The following is a 21,290-nucleotide window of genomic DNA, read 5'->3' on the forward strand; positions in this document are numbered from 1 at the left end:
GTCCTTCATATGTTAGACTTTAAAATACTGCTATTTTTCATTGGAAAAAAAATTGCCAAATTAATAAAAAAAATTCCAAAAACTGGCATAGATCAGGGGTAATTATTACACAAAGTGAAAAACCTGGAAACTTTTATGTGCAAAAAGTGGATATCAAAATATCAATTTATCTACTATAACATTTCTCGCATTTAATATAATTTTTCTTAAATATTACCTACCAATGAAGAGTATCACACCTTTATAGTAACTAATTTAAGAAAAAAGTTAGTTCTTACAAGCAAAGTTGGAATTTTAAAATTGCGTGAATATGAATTGTGAGATTGGTTTTTTAAATCACATGAATACGAATTGCAGTGTATGATTTTTAGACAATGTGAATGTGTACTTTTTAAATAACTTTAACTTTACGTATCGCAATGTGTAACTTTTAAATTAGGTAAATACAAAAATCGATATTTGATATCTAAATCCGGTAAACAGGAATTGCGATATGAGCAGATTCCCGTGCATTTCTAAATATTCAGAATGATGAAAATCTATCAAAATCAAAAAAATCAAGTGGTGGGGAAAATCACATATATTTAAGCATCTCGTTAGCGGGAATTAGCGAAAATTTCAAAATTTTAATTGAAGATTGAGAAATTTACTGAAAATTTTATCAGATTATACGTTTTGAATAAGAGAAAGTATGAGAACCAATGGCCTGGAGAAACGTGGAATTTTGCAATATTCCCAGAAAACTCATATGCTTATTCCTAATTTTTAGACCGGGAAGGATAATATGAAAAACCCGGAATTCCTGGAATACAATCACCTCTGACAGACAAAACTTTTTATACATATGCAAAGTTAAATAGCAATTCAAATAACAAAAGTGAATAATTAGTACCTAAAGCAGTCTTGACCAAAAACTCTTCCCCATCTCTCAGGTATACATCCCAAACTCTGCATGCAACATCAAGAGGCAAGGATTTGCTATATAAGGTATACAACCTTTATAAAAGAAAAAAAAAAATTCTTATCGGTAAATTGATAATTTACTATAAACTATAGTTACGAACACAACAGTAAAGAAACTCATATAGAATAGAATTTTGAAAATCAAATACTTAAATCTTTGTACAATATAAAATATTTCATGTAATATTTGTAAGACATTAAAGGTAGTATATAAAAAAATTTTTGACATATTGAACATTAACATTAGTCTTCAATTGCATATAAGTCAAAAAAAAATCTTCATAGTAAAAAATTTAAATATTTTAACTAATTTCAACTAGAAAATTCTCAGTAGCAGAAAGGTTTCATATACTCTCTAAAATAAAAAATAAAAATTGTAGCAATTGTTCTAGGTGTTTAGCTTTACATTACATTTTGATGATTTAGAAACTTGAAATTATAATAATGTGTACTTAAATGTACATGGAGTTAGTTGGAATAAAAACTAACATTCAATATTAGTTCGATTATAATTAACTACTTGACTTGTAGTAATAGATACTCTTGTAGTCCCTTACAAGCTGCAATGCAGCCTGGAGTGCACTTTTGCAATATTTCAAATCTTTGGCCACTGGAACACATCTAAGAAGTGAAAATATGACTTGCTGAGAGAGCAATTTTTTAGTTTTCTTTTTCAAAATTCCAATTTGCTGAAAAGTTTTTTAGCTCTCAGTTAAGTGTTTTCTTCCCCCCCCCCCAACTTTTTCTCGCATTTTTTTTTGCTTTGAATATTGACTATTTGTCCTTTCTTAAGGAAAATTTCATTTTAGACTCAAGATAGTTATTTATATTTACTCTTAAGTTGATGCCAAAAGTAAAAAAAAAAAAAAAAAATGAATGAGACTGAGAGGATAGATCTTGTCAGATAAAACATCCTAACATTTTACATTTAAAAAAAAAAATTAAAAAAAAAAAAAAAAAAACTAAAGCAAAATAGATGAAAATTGTACCATATTTTAACTGTTATCAGTCTCGTTGACATGTAAAATTAATTCTCATTTATTTCTTCTTATTTAGTAACGCAATCTGTATTCTGCATTCTTAGTTAAATTTCTTTTTCAAACACAGATGATTTTTTTCTTTTCAAATACAGATGATTTTTTCTTCTCAAATATAAATAATCATTCATTTTGTTACAATTAACATAATGATTTACAAAAAATTATAGCAATTAAACACATAAAATTATAGCAGGTAAATATAATAATAAAAGTATATATTTTACAAACAAAATTATTCTTTTTTTTTTCAGAAAAATATCATTTCTTAAAAAAAACAAAGATGAACCTGAAGTAATCACAAGGAATAGTGGTAGAAACCTCATAGTTTTATAAAGAAATAGCTTTATAAATTATAAAAATTCTAATTCCTATTTAATCCCAGTTTTATAATTTTTTTTTTAAATTGTCAAGCAAACAAGTAGCCAAGAAAAATAAACTGACTTGAATTTTGTCTTACTTCAACTATGGATTTGTCTAAATTATAAAGAAACCAGAAAAATTCTAAATTTAACTAGTAAATTGGGAAACACTAGATGATCTACTAGATTTGCAGCTATGTATGAACATGAAACAAAAAACATTTCTATTCAATGCCTAATATAACATTACAAAAATAATTGTTTTTAAATTTATAAATATAGGACCAACACATGGACTAAGGAAAAAATAAAAATATGTGGAATTTGCTTGCACAACAAAACTCAACCTACAGAAGCAGGGGCGAAATGATAAGCATGCTCTTAATCATTCTTATTTAAAAAAATAAATAAAAACTTAATTTTAAAATTTGAAAGATATAGAGAAAAAATTCAATAGTGCAAACTGCATTTCAAATTAAAAGTTCAAAATAGCAGCTGCAATGCATTTGAAACATGGTTTTTATTTTTAAGATTCTATAACACAAACTGCATTTCAAATTAAAAGTTCACAAAAGCAGCTGCAATGCCTTTGCAACAGTAAGATTACTTTTAAACTTAGTTTTAAAACAAAACTCAATTTCACTTTACATAAAAACCATAATTAAAAGCATTAAAAATAGAAATTATTATACTTTAGACAAACATTAGTACATAATTTTAAACAAAGATTATTTGAGAAATAAAAAAAAGGAAAAAAAACTAACCAATCAACCAAATATAAATCTGGCGTAAGATTTTGCTTCTCAAACAAACTGAATAGCTTAGGCAAGTTTTCCTTGAAAAATTCTTCATAAACTGAATAATAAGCAGTCATCTAAAATGTAAAAAATAATTATTATTAACAAATACTGAAGTTTTTTTAAAAAAATTTTTTATAACAAATTCAATGCATAATTTTTTTACATTTCAGTACATACATGAATTAGGCAACCTTAAATTTAAAAATATACATTATAATTTAAGTGTAAATAGTCGATCTTTAATTTCAGCCAACAGAAAAATTTCACATTAAAATTATCTCACTTCCCTCACACAAAAAAATAAGTTACTTTTTTAAACAGTTTAATAGTCAGATTTTTTAAATTTAATAGTTTAGTAGTCACAATTCTTAAATTTAATTACTTGTTAATTAAGAATGCATAAGATTAATTTTAATTTCTTAAAAATCGCATTTATCTATTTTTGAAAAAAATTTATAGTTAATTATTACTTATTTATTACATAACTTGAAATAAATATATTTAATATTTCATTAAGGGATTATCAACTACAGTGCTTATTACTCTAAAATTCTCTGTCTAAAATATATAAGTGTCACAAAACACGAAGCATTGTTTTATAACATGTAATAAAAACAAAAAAATTTTTAGTAATTGTTTTTAATGTTAATAAAAGACTAATTCACAGAATATTGTTAAAATAGCACTATTCTTAACAGAAGATATCTATAGTTATTAACTTTTAAAAATATCTAGCCTGTTTTCAGATAGCACAAAAGAAAATTACTTCCTGTTCAAAAAATTTCTATTTATGAATAATTAAATTTTAACCGTATTACATTGGATGAATTCCATGATGATACATTTTGATAGGCGTTCTTATTTTTAAAATTTTTTTCCTTAATAATTTTAATAATTATTTAATTATTAATTTTAACTCAACATTTTTTTTAAAAAATAATATGAGATATTTTTTAAGAGCCTAATATTATGCATATAAGAAAATGGTGAGAAAATTAAAAATGCTTTATTTAGATTAAAAATATGAAATGTCACAAACGTTATATATAAAGAAAGGACATGAAGTGTAATATGTTTTTTTTTAAACTTATTTACAAAAAAAAAATTAATAATAACAGAAAACATTAAACGTAACTCTTATGACTAATGTTACAGATACAAACTATATTAAAATTTAAATAAATTTTTTTTCATTATTACAAAATATTTTAAAACTACTATTTTTTATTTTATATCTAAAATAACTAATTAAGAAATTTGTTAATGGAGGGATGTAATTAAATGTTTATTTTTTTGTGATGTTCTGCTTTGTATAGCCTATTGATGTCAACTGATTACCATTTTTTGCTCAATTCTGAAGAATGACAACTGGCATTGCCTGTTCAATAAATTACAGAAGCTAATAAATGTATCAACATCATCCATATTTAAAAGTAACATTGCAGCAAGAAATGACATTCCCTGGACCTAAAAAAAAATTTATGGTTTATATTGAATAAAAGACTGGAAAATCTGATTCACAAAAGTAAAAAATATTAATATCTTAATTTATAAATGAAGTAAAATGCATTGTTAGAGAAAGTATGCACATTTAAGCAACACATATTCATAGTATAAAAGAAATATCTTAGAAAAAGCTAAAAAATATATAAATAAATAAAAAAAATTAGAATACAAATTCCTTATATAAGTAGAATACTATCACTATAAAAAAAAATAAAAGTAAAAAAAATAAATAAATAAAATAAAAATAATCACAGGAAGNTAACAAATCAAGTTAGAAAGAATAACTTGAATTAAATTAAAAACAAATATGGAGCATGGAAAGTATTACTACAATTTTATTTCTTGAATACAAAGTATGGCAATAATATATGCATTAATTTTTGCTTTAACTAGTTATAAGCTTTAAAAAATTATGTGTTGTGTTAGATATTACAATAAATTGCAAGGACTTAACTTAATAAAAAAAAACTAATTAAAAGAGAATGAATATTATTCAATAGAGTATATTATACAATTAAATTCCAGATCTGTAAATACTACGAATAACAAAAATTGAGAACAAAAGCTATTTTAATATATGACAATACAACTTTCATTTATTAAAATTTTTAGCACCAGTTAGATATCACAATAACAATTTTTATTTAACTTTCTTAAATTCCCACATAAAATTTCCAAAGAAGTTTTGAAATAATGTGAACTTATTAAACATTTAAAATTCAAAATTAAAGCAAAAGCACCTTCATTAGAGCTGTACAACGTGCGGTCTTCCGCCTTGCAACCAAAAATGAATTGCAAAAACCTCATAGAGTCAGCATCAAACTTAACATCAACCGCAGATAATTATTTCCCAGATTTAACATCTTTTCAACTTGATCCCTTTTCATATCTTAAAGCAATAGCGTAAAAAAAAAAATTCAGGCATTTAAAGAGTTTTCTCATTATTTCTCTGAAATACTGATGTTCCAGAAAAGGAGTTCAGAAAATATAGTTTTACACCAGTACTGACCACAGAACAGAGCTGAAGCCAACTTTATGGGGTATTTTTAATGTGATAACTATCTAATGACTTGATAATCAGAGGAGATTTCAATAGCTGAAATTATGGAATCTAGTAGTGATGAACCAAGGAATGAAAAAGACTGAATCTTCAGATTCACCAGCATCATTCAATGAAGCAGCAGTTATGCCGCAGACACAGACATTTTTTTCTTCTTCCAAGGTCATGCAGCACAAGAGAGAGAAATGGATACCCTTGAATTGTTTGATAATTCATTGTGCACTTTAAGACAAACAAAAAAGAAGGTAAACAATGTCAGATTATTTTTCATTAAAATAGTTAAATTTTTTCTTATCAACTAAATTAATTAAGAATACACAAGTGGGAGACCTTTGTGCTAAAATACAAACTAAAGTAAACAACATTAAGAGCACAAAAATATTTATAAATGCAGACAGCTGTTTCGGATGCTCAAAGGGCAACCTTCATCAGTGCAACAGAAAGAAATGAGAGAAAACAGGGTAAATATATAGAGAAAGGTGACGTCACAAGGAGGTTAGAGCAACGGCCAATAGGTGGGAAGGGTGAATGGATGACGACAAACGGGAAGCAAGGAACAAAAAGGGGAGGGTTAGTTAGGTTTAATCATAGATTTCCAAACAGGAGAAGGATAGGGAACGCTGGATAGGTCATTGACCAACAGTTTGGAATTTTTGAAAACATTATAGGACTCATAAAAATCTAAATCATGATTAGAGTCCCAACAATGTTGGGCAATAGATGAGCATTTAAATTCTTGTTTTTTTGACATAGGCTTCATGTTCCTTGACACGGCACTTTAAGGCACGCTTAGTTTGGTCAATATATGAAAGGCAGGCCGGGAAAGCCTGGTCGGTAGGGCGCTGGGCCCATATCCAAGAGGTCGTGGGTTCGATCCTCGCCGNGATTAGAAAATTTTATCTTATTAATGGGACTGAAAATAATATTAAAAACAAACTTCTTTAGGATACTAGCAACTTGCTGACTTATTTTAGGAAAATAGGCTAAAATGACTAAATTGTTAGAAAATTCTTTGGAAGGTTTATCGGTAGGCGATTGTTTAGTTAAGTTTTTATAAATATTATCAATAATGTTAGGAGAATAACCTCTGTCATGAGCGATCGCTTTGATGTAATTTAATTCTGCATCAAGAAAATTAATGTTAGAACAGATATTTACTGCACGGTAGACAAAAGACCGAAAAGAAGCAAGCTTTTGATTGGGATGGTGGGAGAATTTGTAGTGAGGGGGAAGAGAAACAGCAAAAGGTTTACGAAAGACAGTAGTATGGAATTAATTATCATTCCGAGTCACAAGAACATCTAAGAAAGGAAGTTTTTGATCAGTCTCTAATTCAAAGGTGAACTGAATGCAAGAATCAATGGTTCATAACATTAAGAATTTGATCTAAATTACAATTATTTTCCTCTAACAAAGCAAAACTGTCATCAACATATCTTTTTTAAATTAATTACATTTAAGTTTCCGATTTTATTATTGTATTTAACAATTAAAAAATATAATAAAAGTTGTACAGATTTAAATTTCTGTTTCCCTAGGAATCGCTATGTACCTGATACAGCAATGTTATTGTCCAGCCATTACGAAAGTTGTTAAATCGAATTTCTACTGTAACTTTTTTTAAAACCAATTTCAACAAACTTAGGAGAAACCTGGAGTCAATGGATAAAAAATTCCATAATGTAGGTGTCATAAGAAATTTTTAGACATTCTGATTTTTTTCCCTTTAAAATAAAATTCTTTACGCAAATAATGTTTAACCACATAAATGTAAAACATTTATTTAAAAATCAAAGAAGTAATTCAGATGCAATAAAAAAATTTATAAAATCAATTTTGCTACATAGAAAGTTAAAATATTACAATAATTTTAATATTTTCAAATAAGACTAAATGAGCCAAATTTAAAAGGCTTTTAATTTGAGAATGTTACTCTTAGACTTTGAAAATATTTTGTACAATTTATCTTACACCCTCTCTTTATTATTAAAATAAATCGATATTGCTCTAAAAAAAAAGTAAAATATCACTTAATGTAAAAAATGAAATAAGTGTGGATCCCAAAAACTAGGAGATATTATAGAAAATGCATTAGCCTTAAAAGATTACTACTATCTTATACAATACAAATCATCACAAATATTCTAGCACAAAACAATTATCAACCTATAATACAAATTAGGGATGTAACAAATATTCAGCCATCATTTTGTATTCTGCCTATTACGCCCTTTTGCCGAATAATCGGTTGGCCGAATGTTAACCTAAATATTTGGTCAAATATTCAGCTAAGTATTATTTGGAAAAGTATCTTTTGATGAAGTTTTTTTTTTTGAAGGGGAAGGGAGGGAAATTTGAATAGATTCAATAAAGAATAATCTAAAATCGTATTTTTTACAATAAATTATCCGAAACTTTTTTAATACACATTTAAATAAGTTCTAAAACTTGTTAATTTATGCTTTGAAAGACAAAAGGAAAAGCATCATTTGAAAAATCGAAACTAGATTACTCTGTACTGAACCATGAAATGTATTGCTGATCTATCTGTACATATATATTTTTTTTATATTCAGGCAAGTAGTTTAGTTGCTTTTTCAACACTTTATGTTTTAAAAATTGAAAGTTTTTTTTTTGTTTCATTTTTTGTTGTCTATCTATATTAACTATTAAACACAGCATTTCAATTGAGCGTTTCTAATAGACTTTATTCTTCCCTTTATCCTGTATGGTAAGACAGATAACTTACAAAACTGCGATTCTCAACGATAAAGATATATTTCAAAGCTAAGAACAATTTTTCTTTCTGTTTCTCTTTTGCCTTTTTTTATCTGTTTTCATCAGCGTTTTTTTTTAATATGACATAATTTTTTAAAGACCATTTCTAATGAACATTATATTCTTTTATGGTCACTTAAAAAAAAAAAAAAGCAAAGTGAAAAAGTTAAAGTGAGATTTTTAGCGTTAAATCTTTCATTTAAAATTAAGATCAATTTTTGTTTTGGTCTTCATCTAGCTTTTTCTTTTTCAAAAAACTTTTGTTTTTATAGACATTTTTATTATGACGCAGCAAATAAGAGGGCTTCTATTAGACTTCAAATTCCACTTTTTCTTGACATACAGAAATTGGAAAACTGAGATGTGTCGCTTAAAAATTTTTTTTTCAAAAACTAAGACCATTTTTAATTTTTTCTGTTTTGCTTTTGTATTGTAATCTTTTTCTTTTTTGGATGATAGCACTGCATTTTTAAAAGCATTTCTGATAGATATTATCTCATTTAACATTTGATGGAAAATATTTTTAGCTGTAAAGTCCTGTTTTTAAGACAATGCTTTTTTTTCTATTTTTCAACTTTACAACTTTTTTTTTCATAGCTATTAGTCAGGTTTTTATTTATCTTAAATACTTCTAAATGCCTTTATTTAATTATCTTTATATCGTAAACAATTTTATTTAAGTTTTTTTCCTTTAACTCCATACCAATAATACAACTAAGTTTTGATTATTTTTAATAACTAAACTCATTTATATATAAAAATATTTATCAATGATTTTTTTCTTTAAAGTATTTTTCGACCGCCAAATATTTGGGATTCAGACGATATTTTTGGACGAATATTTGGTATTGGGCCAAACCACTATTCATTACATCCCTATTACAAATAGAAATTTTAGATATGCAAAGGGTAAGTAAGGAGAGGTTTAAGGACGGGTAATAGTTTAAAGGATTACTAGTTTTTCATATAACTTACAAAAATATGGAATATGGACTACTGATTTTTGTGGAATCTTGGAGTAGAATTTAGTTAAGTGCTAACAAAAAATCCTAAAATTAAATAAGAAAAAAAATTACAAAATTATTATTTTGTTCACACTTACATATCCAATGTCAGGTCTGTAAATGACATAGGCACCCAAAATACCCTCTAATGTATTGTGGTATGGTCCACCCTAAAAAATTAAAAGTTTATTCCAAACACATGAAGGAAAAAAAAATAATCACTTTATTTTCATTCAACTATAAAACTTGAAAACTCAGACATGGCACAGCAAACTACTAAAGTTCAGCATCCATTGCAAAAACTGATCACTACTGTAATGGATTGCAGTAAATGTTTACTGAGTAATTACTTGTATTTCCATGACATCTGGATTACAAGAAATCAAATTCAATATTTAGATGACAATCAGGACAAAAAATATTCACAATTATGATAAATAAATAATTTTGATAAATGACAAGTAATAGAGTAATCAGATTCATTATCATGGATATTTAACAATGCCATGGTTAAGTTGTTTATTACATTAAAATTTGCCTCATTTTGGCAAAAAAATTAAGTCACATTAAACTTTTTTTTTAATTTTAAATTTTTAGGTGTAAACAGGAAACACTCTTAAGAGAAAATTATAAGTAGACTACATGAAATTAAAAAATGAGAAAAATTAAGCTTTTATTTATACCTTTTGAAATATACCAAGTTGAGGAAAAGTTCTTGAAACATCTAGCTTAATAAAATCTGCAGCATTTTCCATAGAGTCTGCTCCATCTGCAAATAAATGTTTTCAAACAAATTAAGGAGTGAAAAAAGAATTTGCACAAAATTTATTAAAAAAAGAAACATTATTATTTTCAAAATATAATCAGGTCTTAAAAATAATGAAAAGATTTTTTTATACACAACTAGTGAAAAAATTAATAAATAAAAATATAAATATTTCTGAAATAAATTTTAAATTCCATCTTCATTCAAATTTTGATTTATTTCTATTTTAAACTAAATTTTTAAAATGTGGTTTTAAAATTCAAATTTCTATCCTAAACTACATTTTTTCTAAATTACATTTTTAACTATATTTCCACTTATTTCTATTCTTAACTACATAGTCTAATAGTGAGTAAACTAATTTATACACTTTGATAACATTGTTTTATATTGATGTTTATTTTTGAAATAATGCTGTTCAATAATTAAAATATTTTTATTTTAAAACTGATGTCCTCTTTTTTTCAAATATATAGCATTCTTTTGTCATCTTATGTAATTAAATTGTTTGAAGATTTTAAAAGACTTTTTAATAAAAATTTCAAATGAACAGCATACTTGTTATTGAGGAAAGTTTAAATCAAGTTCACTTAGCTATCTTTAACAACAATTATACTATAAAAGTATGCAAGAGAAAAAGAAAATGGCAATGAAGTTTTTATCATTTTGGAAAATATCTTGACATTTCTGCGAGCATTCTTTACTTTAGAATTTAATAACTTTGAGCTATTCTATTTCATTAAACACTTTTTCAACACATACACCTTGCTTTCTTTCCACACTCCAGATATATCCTACCCCGCAAAAAAGTTAAAATTCAATTATCAGTAAGCAAATATGTATAATGATAAGCATTAAAATTGATGTTTATATCATTCTACTCTTTAAAAAAAACAAGTCTAAAAAGTTATAAGAAAGACCTGAAATGGGATTCAGGGGACATGGGGGAAAAAGGGGGTCAATCAAATTCATGACTTCTATCAGGTGTTACCAAAAAGCAGGGCAAGACTGCAATCCTGTAAACGTTGAGATCATCATTTCAAAATTTTAACTGAACCATTTTAATAAAATATTTTAAGTTATGATACATAAAAAAAATTATGAAACAATGAATGATTTTTTAAGTACAAATATAAAACTAATAAATAAATTCAACTTTTGAACTTTCATCAAATCAATACTTCATAATTAAAAATAGAAAAATTGTTAAGAATTGATTTGTATATTTCTATTGTTATAAATATAGATTACTTCAATTGCAATGCTGAATTTATAACCAAATAAGAAAAAAGAAAAGTTTTTCAATCCTAGCGAATTAATAAAATTATCTAGATAGATAGAGAACTTAAATTTTCCACAAATTACCTTCACCATTTTCACATGATGTGACATCAGTGGTAACCCAGATCTTTTCTTTGGAACGTGCAGTGCAGATTTCAAATAGTTCTTGGGTAATGTTTAAATCATTTCCAATAGCCAACTTCCAGACACGTCCCCGAATGCTTGGAGGTAGACCTTTCCACCACAAATCTTTCGTTTTTCTATAATCCTTACTGGAAACAAAAGGTGCACAGGTTAATAAAACTATAGATTCAAAAAAGTGAATAAGAGAAATTAATATTAATAAGCAAAACATAATTATGATCAAGAAATATTTTAGTATGTATGTCATACACATAGTAACCAAATATACATGGAACATAGTAAAAAAAAATCAAACAAACTTTCTCTCGTCAGTGTTGGTTCTGATAAAAGCATTCAATCAACATGACATGTTATAGTTACTGAAAAGCATATTTTGCTACATAAACAATCGATTTCGTACTCAGAATAGTTTAGAGATGAATTTCGCTGATTTGAATCAAATTTATGCATTCAAAGGTTAATAAATTATTTTACAATTCTTCTTCTTCAGGAGCGCAACAGCCCTTTGCAGGCCTTGGCTGCCTCAACAGCACGCCTTTCCCAGCTACCTCTGTCCATGGCAACTCCCCTCCAGTTCTTAAGTTTCAGTACTTTGAGGTCGTTTTCGGTGTCGTTGAGCCATCGAGTAGGTGGTCTACCTCTAGAGCGGGACCCCTGAGGGTTCTTGAAGGTGGCAATTTTTACAGGGCTATCTTCAGAGCCTCTCCATATATGGCCGAGCCATCTTAGTCGGTTGCTTCGGATTATCTGCATAATTTGAGGATGTTTATAGAGCTCTTAAAGTTCAAAGTTGTACCGTGTTCGCTAACATCCCCCTTCTGGCATGGCACCAAAGATAGTTCTAAGTATCTTTCTTTCAAACGTTTCTATCGGGCGTTGGACATCAAGGTTTAAAGTCCGGGTTTCGTTTCCGTATAGCAAGACAGGCAGAGTGAGTGTCTTATATAATTTTAGTTTTGTTTTTGGACTAATAAAATTCAATCTTAGTTGACTTTTTAGTCCAAAAAAACATTTGTTGGCCATTAATTGATTCTATTGTCAATTTCAGATTTCAGTTTGTTTTGGTCATTGATAATTGTACCAAGATACTTAAATTCTCTAACCTTTTCAAAGGAATGTCCGTTTATCTGCAAAGGTTCACTATAGTTTACAGTTGAGCTTGAAAACTCCATGAATTTGGACTTGTCTTCGTTAATGGAAAGGCCCATATTTATAGCAGAGGCCTCAAGGGCTTGAAAGGCATCTTTAACAGCCCGTTCTGATCTTCCTATGATATCAATGTCGTCCGCATAAGCGAGGATTTGGAGAGATCTGTTCCAAATAGATCCTCCTCGCTTTAATCCGCTATCCCGTATGTATTCCTCCAATGCCAGGTTAAAATGCAGACAAGTAAGAGAGTCTCGTTGAAGCAGGCCTCTTTTGGTAATGAAAGGTTCAGATAGATGGCTTTGGATTTTAATCCTGCATCTCACATTGTTGATAGTGGCACGGGTGAGACTTACGAGTTTTGTAGGGATTCCGAACTCGTTCATCGCTTCAAGTAATTTATCTCTTTTAATGCTGTCGTAGGCAGCTTTGAAGTCTATAAATAGGTGAAAAGTCCTGATGTTGAACTCTTTAGTTTTTTCAAGGATCTGTCTTAGAGTATGAATTTGGTCAATGGTAGACCTTTGAGGCCTGAATCCACATTGGTAATTTCCGACCGCTTTATCAGCAAAAGGCTGGAGCCTTTTGAAAAGAATATTGGAGAAGATTTTATATGCCGTATTGAGGAGTGTTATACCTCTGTAGTTACGACATTCAAGTTGGTCTCCTTTTTTAAAAATAGGGCAGATGGAACCTTCTTCCCATTCAATGGGTATATTCTCAGTGTTCCAGATTTCAATTAGGAGTTTATGGATAGCATCAATAAACTGGGGTTCGCCAGTTTTAAGAAGCTCAGATGGGATACAATCGGGACCAGCCGATCTGTTGTTTCTGAGTTTTTTAATAGCCATTATCACTTCATCGATTGAAGGTGGGGGGTTATCTGCATCCCTCAGTATGGCTAGATCTACTGGGTTGTTGCGAGGGACAGAAATATCATCCTAGCCTACTAGCAAGTCTTGGAAGTAACTCTTCCAAACTTTGGTTACCTCTTGAGGCTCACTTACGAGTTCACCTTCGTTGTTTCTGCAGGTAATAGTTCTTGGTTTAAACTCACTTCACATATAATTGACTTTTTTTTAAAACTTCCTACATTCATTTTGGTTATTCATGGTTTCCAGATCTTCCAGTGATTTCTCAAAGAAGGCTTTCTTTTTTGCTTTATATAGTTTCTTTTCTATTCTTCTCAGGTTCTTATATTGTTCTTCAAAGAAACGTGTGCGATGTTTCTGTAACATTAGTCTATATGCCTGATTTTTTTCCTCAGTTGCCTTATGGCAGTCTTCATCGAACCATTCGTTTTTGGAAGGACGCCCCAGTTCTGGAATAGTATCACTAGCAGATTTCAAGACAATGTCTTTTATTGTATTCCAGTTAAAAACAATGTTCGGTATTCCTTTTCCTTAAGAAAGTCGGTTGGATAGCTTGATGTTATACTCTTTAAGAATTTTGTCGTTTTTCAGTTTAGAAATGTCAAGTTTAAAGTCCTTGTTTTCCTTCTTTTGATAAAAACTTTTACAGAGTCGAAGTCTCACTTTGGACACGACGAGTACATGGTCTGTATCTACATTTGCACCCCTGCAGCTTCTCACATCAAGTACATTGCTGCGGTGTGTCTTGTCCACAAGTAGATGGTCAATTTGATTATGTGTAGAGCCATCTGGGGATCGCCAGGTGTGTTTGTGGACTTCGTTATGTGGGAATGCTGTGCTAGAAATAAACAAATTCTCTGAGACTGCAAGATCAAAGAGTCTCTGTCTATTTTCCCTGGTGTAGTAGTGCAGGCTTTCAGCACCCGCGTGGTATCTAAGGTGTTGCTCTTTTCCAATTTTAGCGTTGAAGTCTCCGATAACGATCTTCATGTCTTGTGCTGGGCACGAGTTAATGCTTCTCATCAACAGGTCATAGAAGATATCTTTTTCAGAAGCATCTTTTTCTTCAGTTGGTGCATGAGCACAGATTAAGGTGGTATTGTAATGTTTTTCTTTTAGCCTGATTTTACAGAGTCTCATGCTAATAGCCTGGAAGTTGATGACAGTCTTTCTTAGTCTTTTGCTCACGACAAAACCTACACCGAATTGGTGAATTTTGTCCTGGCAACTGTAGTATATTCTGCAATCCTTTTTATCCATAATTCCATTGCCCAACCATCTGATTCCTTGGATTGCAAGGATGTCAAGTCTGTAGTCAACAAATACATCTATCAGGCTCTTTAATGCTCCTGCTTTATACAAGGTGCGAATGTTCTATGTTCCAAATCTCAAGTTCTTTTTCGTTCTGAGTCGTCTGGGTGGATGTGAGCCGGGTTTTGCATTTTGTTGAGGTTTCTTAACTTGAGTTTTTTTTCCGGGGTTGTCTTGAGTTTAGCCCCACGCCCAACCCCCAACCTGGAGGACTAGGGTGTTCCTCTTGGTCTGGTGTCTCTCCTTCGACCTGTCCGGCTTGGGTGACCCTGCCAGTAGCTAAGCTACCGCCGGCATAGCTCTCGGGATCGACAACACACACAAACCACACCACCACGATAAGGATTTTACAATTAGTCCATCAATTTAACTGGAATAATCTTTACATTGTAAATATAACTAAATAATGCTCAATTGATAATACTACTTAGAAAATTCTACATTGATAACCAGAATTTCAATGCCATGTTAAGAATGTTTATTTCATTTATTTAATTATTTTGTGCATGCAAGAAATAAATCAAATAATTTTAGGCAAAGTGTTTTTTTTAAAAATCGAAGTAAATTGATTTTTCTTATTGAAATCATATTTTTTTTCATTTAAGTCAAATTGTTTTTATTTGATAACTAGTAACTTTTTAAAAATATTTAATTTTTTACCAACACAAAATATGCAATTTAAATGTGAAGTGTAGTTAAAGATTTTGAATAAATGTAATTAAGACACATATGTAAAATTTTAAATGTTATTTAAAATTTTAAGCAATAACATTATTTCAAGTAGACATATAATAAAATAAAGTTGTTTAAAGATCACATTATAAACTTTACTATCTAAGAAAATGAATTGTTGTTCCATTTATGAGAATGCATACACATTTATTGGTTTATTAATCATCATAAGATCACATATATTCAGAAAAAAAGTAATGAAATGAGTAATATTAAACTAGAAAGGAAGGAAAATATCAGAGAACTGTAGGAAAAATTTTAACATGTGCTTTTAGAATATTGTTCAAAAGTTATAAATTATAAGGGGAAAAAATTTAATACATTAGATAATACTATAATATGTTTAGCATTTTCAAAAAATAACTAAGGCATGAACAGTTTGTTCAAAAATATTAATTTTCTGGCTTTTTTATTTCCCAATTTATTTCTAATCTTTGAATATACAAAACCATACACAAGAATGATAACATAGCCATTACAAATAATGACTAGTTAAATGAAAGAAGAAAAAAAAATATTTTTTTTAAAAACATTCAAGTGTTTTAAATCATGATTTTAATCACAACTCAAGTCAAATTCATTGGTTGATTTAAATATAATGTGACATTTAACAATATTTTCAAAATAATTAGTCTTCAGAGAAAAAAAATTTTAAAGCTCTAATAAGATATTAAAATTTATTAAATTATTTTATAAATTTGTTAAATTATTTAAGGAAGAGACTTCATACAAATTGTTTAAGAACTAATGATGAACAAAAAGACTATAGGCAGACATAAACATAATAGTACATAGATATAAAAAATTTCCTCTAAGACATCTTCCTCTTTATCTATACACGAATAGATTATATTTGTAATACTTTTTAACAATCATTTAAAAAAAAGATAAAAAAATAATTTCGATAACTCACTTCAAAAGAAGATTTTTTTTTCTTAATGAAACACAAAATTATTTAAGACTTAACATGAAAAGTTTTCCTCTATCTGCTGAATTTTAGGCTAGTAAAATAATGATTTACAACACATTTTTTTAAAAAAAATCAAGGCTCTAGATTTCTTTTGACATTATCTAAACAAAAACAATGTACATACGCAGAGGTCCAATTAGGTAATATATCTTCATTCCAGGCTTTAGTGGCAGTAATTAATTGCTCTTCTAGCTTTTGTTGGTGATATGCTTGCTTTTTTCTAATCTTAGCATCTTGTAATTCTAAAACAATTTTTAAAAAAAACAAGATTGCAATTATTTTAACTTTTGCAAAAACAAAAGTTTACAAAATGAACAAAAATGCTCACACCTTTTTTTCTAGCTCCTTTAACCATTTCTTCATAAAGCTGCTTGTGCTTAATTTCTTCCTCTACAGATTTTGCAGGGAGATTCCTACAATATAATTTTAAGCATATACACATTATGCATTTTTTTTGGGGGCAAAAAAGCAAAATATAATAATTTTGAACATTTTACAGCCAAATTCAGTCCAATAATAAATACATTTAACATGAAATTAGACAAAAAATACCTCATTGAGAAAGTCAATTGGGAAATTTAATCTTTTGTTAGCATATAGTGCTATAGTGGTCGATATTTCAAGCAAATAAAAGGACTTTTTCAAGACATTTTCTTTTCAACATATGCTAGTTTCTATATGAAAAGTAATTTAATATTTAGCATTACATGACGTGCAATTTAATGTAAGAATAATAATATTTATACCAATACAATATAAATGCAATTTCTTGTGTTGTTGATGTAGATTTGTGACACTGAGTTTGGTTACAAAGAAGTGAAACTCTCATAATACACCATTTAAAACTTTTTCATATACAGCCACATAATGTCATAATGAATTTAAAAAGAAAACTGAAAAGAAACAGCTACTGGAAAAAAATATGAGCGTCAAGGAATGATGTTTTATACTTTTAGATGTAACAAAGTTTTACACTCACGAGGGTCGGTTNGGACTTTTTCAAGACATTTTCTTTTCAACATATGCTAGTTTCTACATGAAAAGTAATTTAATATTTAGCATTACATGATGTGCAATTTAATGTAAGAATAATAATATTTTTACCAATACAATATAAATGCAATTTCTTGTGTTTTTGATGCAGATTTGTGACACTGAGTTTGGTTACAAAGATGTGAAACTCTCATAATACACCATTTAAAACTTTTTCATATACAGCCACATAATGTCATAATGTATTTAAAAAGAAAACTGAAAAGAAACAGCTACTGGAAAAAAAATGAGCGTCAAGGAATGATGTTTTATACTTTTAGATGTAACAAAGTTTTACACTCACGAGGGTCGGTTTTCGAGAATAAGGGCAGTAGTAGAAGTTGCTATGCATTCATCACTTCTTCGACTGCTTGATGAACAGGCTGAGGGACAACGCTGCAGCTGGTCTGATATCTCAGCTTCACTTTCAATAGTAGGTTTTGACTTCCATGGCAATCTAAAAAAAAAATTAAAAACTCATTATTAAAAATATGATTAGCACAACTCAGTCAAAATTTATGCTTTCAAAAGATACTAAAAATTTACACTACACATTACTTACTTTAAAAGAAAACTTGAAAGACCCCATTTCTTTGGTTTGGTTCCTTTCTGGAAATCTTCAGGTAGACTCTGTAAATTATCACAGGAATAACAGAGAGATAGGTTGGATCCTCCCTGTGAGCCTCCGATGCAAAATGATACTTCCGTTCCAGCGGAGGACATACTCGTGAACGATGAAGTGTCAGTGTGCTGAAGAGATGCGGAGGTGGGAGATTGCGAAATGTGATTCTCAAAGTTCATAGCACAAATATCGTCATTAATCTCGTCCATCACGTCCTCTTTCTCCTCCTCTTCCACTTTTCCACCCATCGCTTCACCTTTCTCGGAATACAAAAGCCGACATTTGTGCTGGTTTTTGTGTGCTTCTTCAGAACCGGCGGCCGTGATTCTGTTTTCACCACAGCAGTCCCTCGATGCAAGGGAGCCATCACGATCCATTGGAAAATGGGTTCCATTTCCAAACCTATGAGGAATGTGTTTACAGTTTTTTGTTTGTGATTTTGAGCGAGATTCGAGCTCGAGTTGTTTTGTGAATGGATTGTACACGAGAGGTATGCTTCCTAAAACCTCGTCTAACGTAGGTTTCTCCTTTTTGCCTACTGTGTAAACTGGTGATCCCTTCCTGTGTATGAGAGGCCTTTCGTAGGGAAGTTTAACGTCGACTTCACTGCTTTCATTTCCTACGGTATTTATAAGCCTGCATTTTAAATGCAGCAAATCATCGAAATCTTCTTTGGTGTCAAGTTCAGATTGTGGTTTGGCAGGAGACTTAATTGTTAAATTCAGTTGCTTCTTCGTCCAAACTTCATTGAGAGAATGTATTTCAGTCCCAGAAGAAGGCATCGACCATCACGCTGATGAGCTAAGTTGAACCTAAAATTATAAGAAAAACAGCATTTACTGTACTAAAATATCGGAAAAGATAAAGGATGGGTTCAAGTAATACACATGATAATACATAAATTTTTGCCTCATTTCATAAACAAATCATACAAATATGCAGAAAAGCAAAAGAAAAATTTAAAAACTAAGACACACTTGCTTAAAACAGACATTTGATTTGCGATATCTTTTAAGATAAAAGAAAAATGATTATTAAATATTAAATTTATGAAAATCATTTTTATAAGAGAAAGAACAACAGAAAGAAAAACAAATGGCATTAACATGGAGTAGACTGGGAAATTAGGGCATAGAAATGCACCAAAACATGAGAAGGAATTAAGTTGAATTAAAACTAAATCTTAAAATAGAAGAATGATTATCTCACATTAACTTTCAAATGTAAATTTTATTACGTTAGGAACGAGATAATTGACAACTAAAAACTGACAGTGGCATCAGAAAAATAAAAAAACATCATAGAACAGGACATGCTGAAGGGACATGGTGCGTACCCCTACCAGCTAAGCCACTATATATTTTTATTTTAATTTACTGCAGGTAGTAGAACTTAGCAGTGGCTTTTTGGTTTTGGGCTACTTGATAATTGAACGTGTAAGTACTGTTATCCCCATTAAATAACATATTTTTCATTTTAAAAAATTCGTTTAACTTGCAATTTTTTAGTTTTCAAGTTTTTAAAGAAAAACAGTTTTTTAAAAAAACTTTCACCACATTACTATACAAATAAAATTAAATAAATAAAAAGTCTTAAAATTTTTAATATTAAGATTTTAATGAAATAATCACTTTCTCAATTTTTCTTATATAAAATTCTTATATGTATAAATTTCTTTCTTCCATTAATGCACTTAATAATTAATAATGATAAGATTAATATTATTTTAGATCAATTTTAAAGGAAAGTAATTCAATTACATGAATTTACTTGTTTGGTTTTTGTACTTCTCCGCATAATGGGAACTAGCAGTTTATTTTTTTTAAAAGCATGTATAGTTTAATGAATCACTTTATTTAACAACAGAATTTAATCAACACAAATAACAAATTATTAAAAAATTTTCAAAAACTAATGGCAACAAATTTATTTGTAAAATATATAAGTTTTTTTTAATAAAAGGAGAAAAAAAATTTAAGAAAATTTTTAACCATATAACCCTTTTTTTAAAGTATAATTTTATTTCAAAAATTTGAATATTTGCTTTATTAAAAATCTCTGTTTTAATAATTAGTCAAATACTAATCTTGAACTATGTTTTTAATCTCTTCATAATCTCTCTAAAATTCAACTCTTTTTAAGTCTTAATCTTCTAATGCATAAATTCTGTTTCACTCCTTCAGAAAAAATAAACAAAGGATAGTATAAAAAAAACATTTATGTAAAAAAATATCTTCTATATGTCACAGTAATATATAAAATCTGGCTCTGCTCATTCAATTTTAGAATATCTTTTTAAAATGCAATTCTAAACAAATTATAAATTCGTAATCAGAAATCATGATAATAAATTTTCAATTATAAAGTTATAAGTTAACAATATAAATTTCAAGAAGTAGATTATTGTATGCAGTTTTACACGACCATATTTTTAAGTTGGAATTAGAAATTTCTAAACTATTTGAAACTGAATAAATAATTTCATTCACCTAAAAGAAAGGCACCTAAATATTTCTCATTAATTATAATATTAATGATTTTTTTAAAAATAGACTTAAATATTGATTTAAATTTTCAATTCACTAATTGAATTAACTGCTCTGGTTAATAAAGTGTTAATCTTATTATATTCAACAAAAATCTTACTCCTATTATATTCACGGAATTTTATAATAAATCTCCTATTATTTTAATCTCATCATATCCTTATCTTATATTAATCCTTAAATCTTATATTCACCTAGAGTATTATTCAATTTTATTAAGTTTCAAAGAACTGTTAAAAATTTTATAAATTATTAATTTTTCTGAAAATTATTAAAACTTTCAAAATGCGGACACTTTCACAAAAATTGTTAAAAACAAGAGATTTTTTGGTTTTTTGATTAATTAATTTCATTTTAA

At 28.5% G+C, this 21,290-nt stretch overlaps 1 protein-coding gene across 2 annotated transcripts in view; it reads right to left on the reverse strand.

Moving 5' to 3' along the window:
- The window catches only part of LOC107438413 (TBC1 domain family member 12), a 37,904-nt gene that overhangs the window by 12,023 nt on the left and 4,591 nt on the right, over positions 1-21,290 (reverse strand). For both annotated transcript variants that reach the window (XM_016050703.3, XM_043047514.2), the window contains exons 2-11: positions 18,327-19,198; positions 18,069-18,221; positions 17,063-17,145; positions 16,857-16,974; positions 11,642-11,829; positions 10,194-10,279; positions 9,609-9,680; positions 4,501-4,629; positions 3,127-3,236; positions 893-996 (exon numbers count right to left, since the gene is read on the reverse strand). In XM_016050703.3, the coding sequence (XP_015906189.2) occupies positions 893-996; positions 3,127-3,236; positions 4,501-4,629; positions 9,609-9,680; positions 10,194-10,279; positions 11,642-11,829; positions 16,857-16,974; positions 17,063-17,145; positions 18,069-18,221; positions 18,327-19,168 (1,885 nt within the window). In that variant the 5' untranslated portion in view covers positions 19,169-19,198. The remainder of the gene's footprint in view (positions 1-892; positions 997-3,126; positions 3,237-4,500; positions 4,630-9,608; positions 9,681-10,193; positions 10,280-11,641; positions 11,830-16,856; positions 16,975-17,062; positions 17,146-18,068; positions 18,222-18,326; positions 19,199-21,290) is intronic.

This window comes from Parasteatoda tepidariorum, chromosome 3, assembly GCF_043381705.1.
Source record: "Parasteatoda tepidariorum isolate YZ-2023 chromosome 3, CAS_Ptep_4.0, whole genome shotgun sequence".
Lineage (NCBI taxonomy): Eukaryota > Metazoa > Arthropoda > Arachnida > Araneae > Theridiidae > Parasteatoda > Parasteatoda tepidariorum.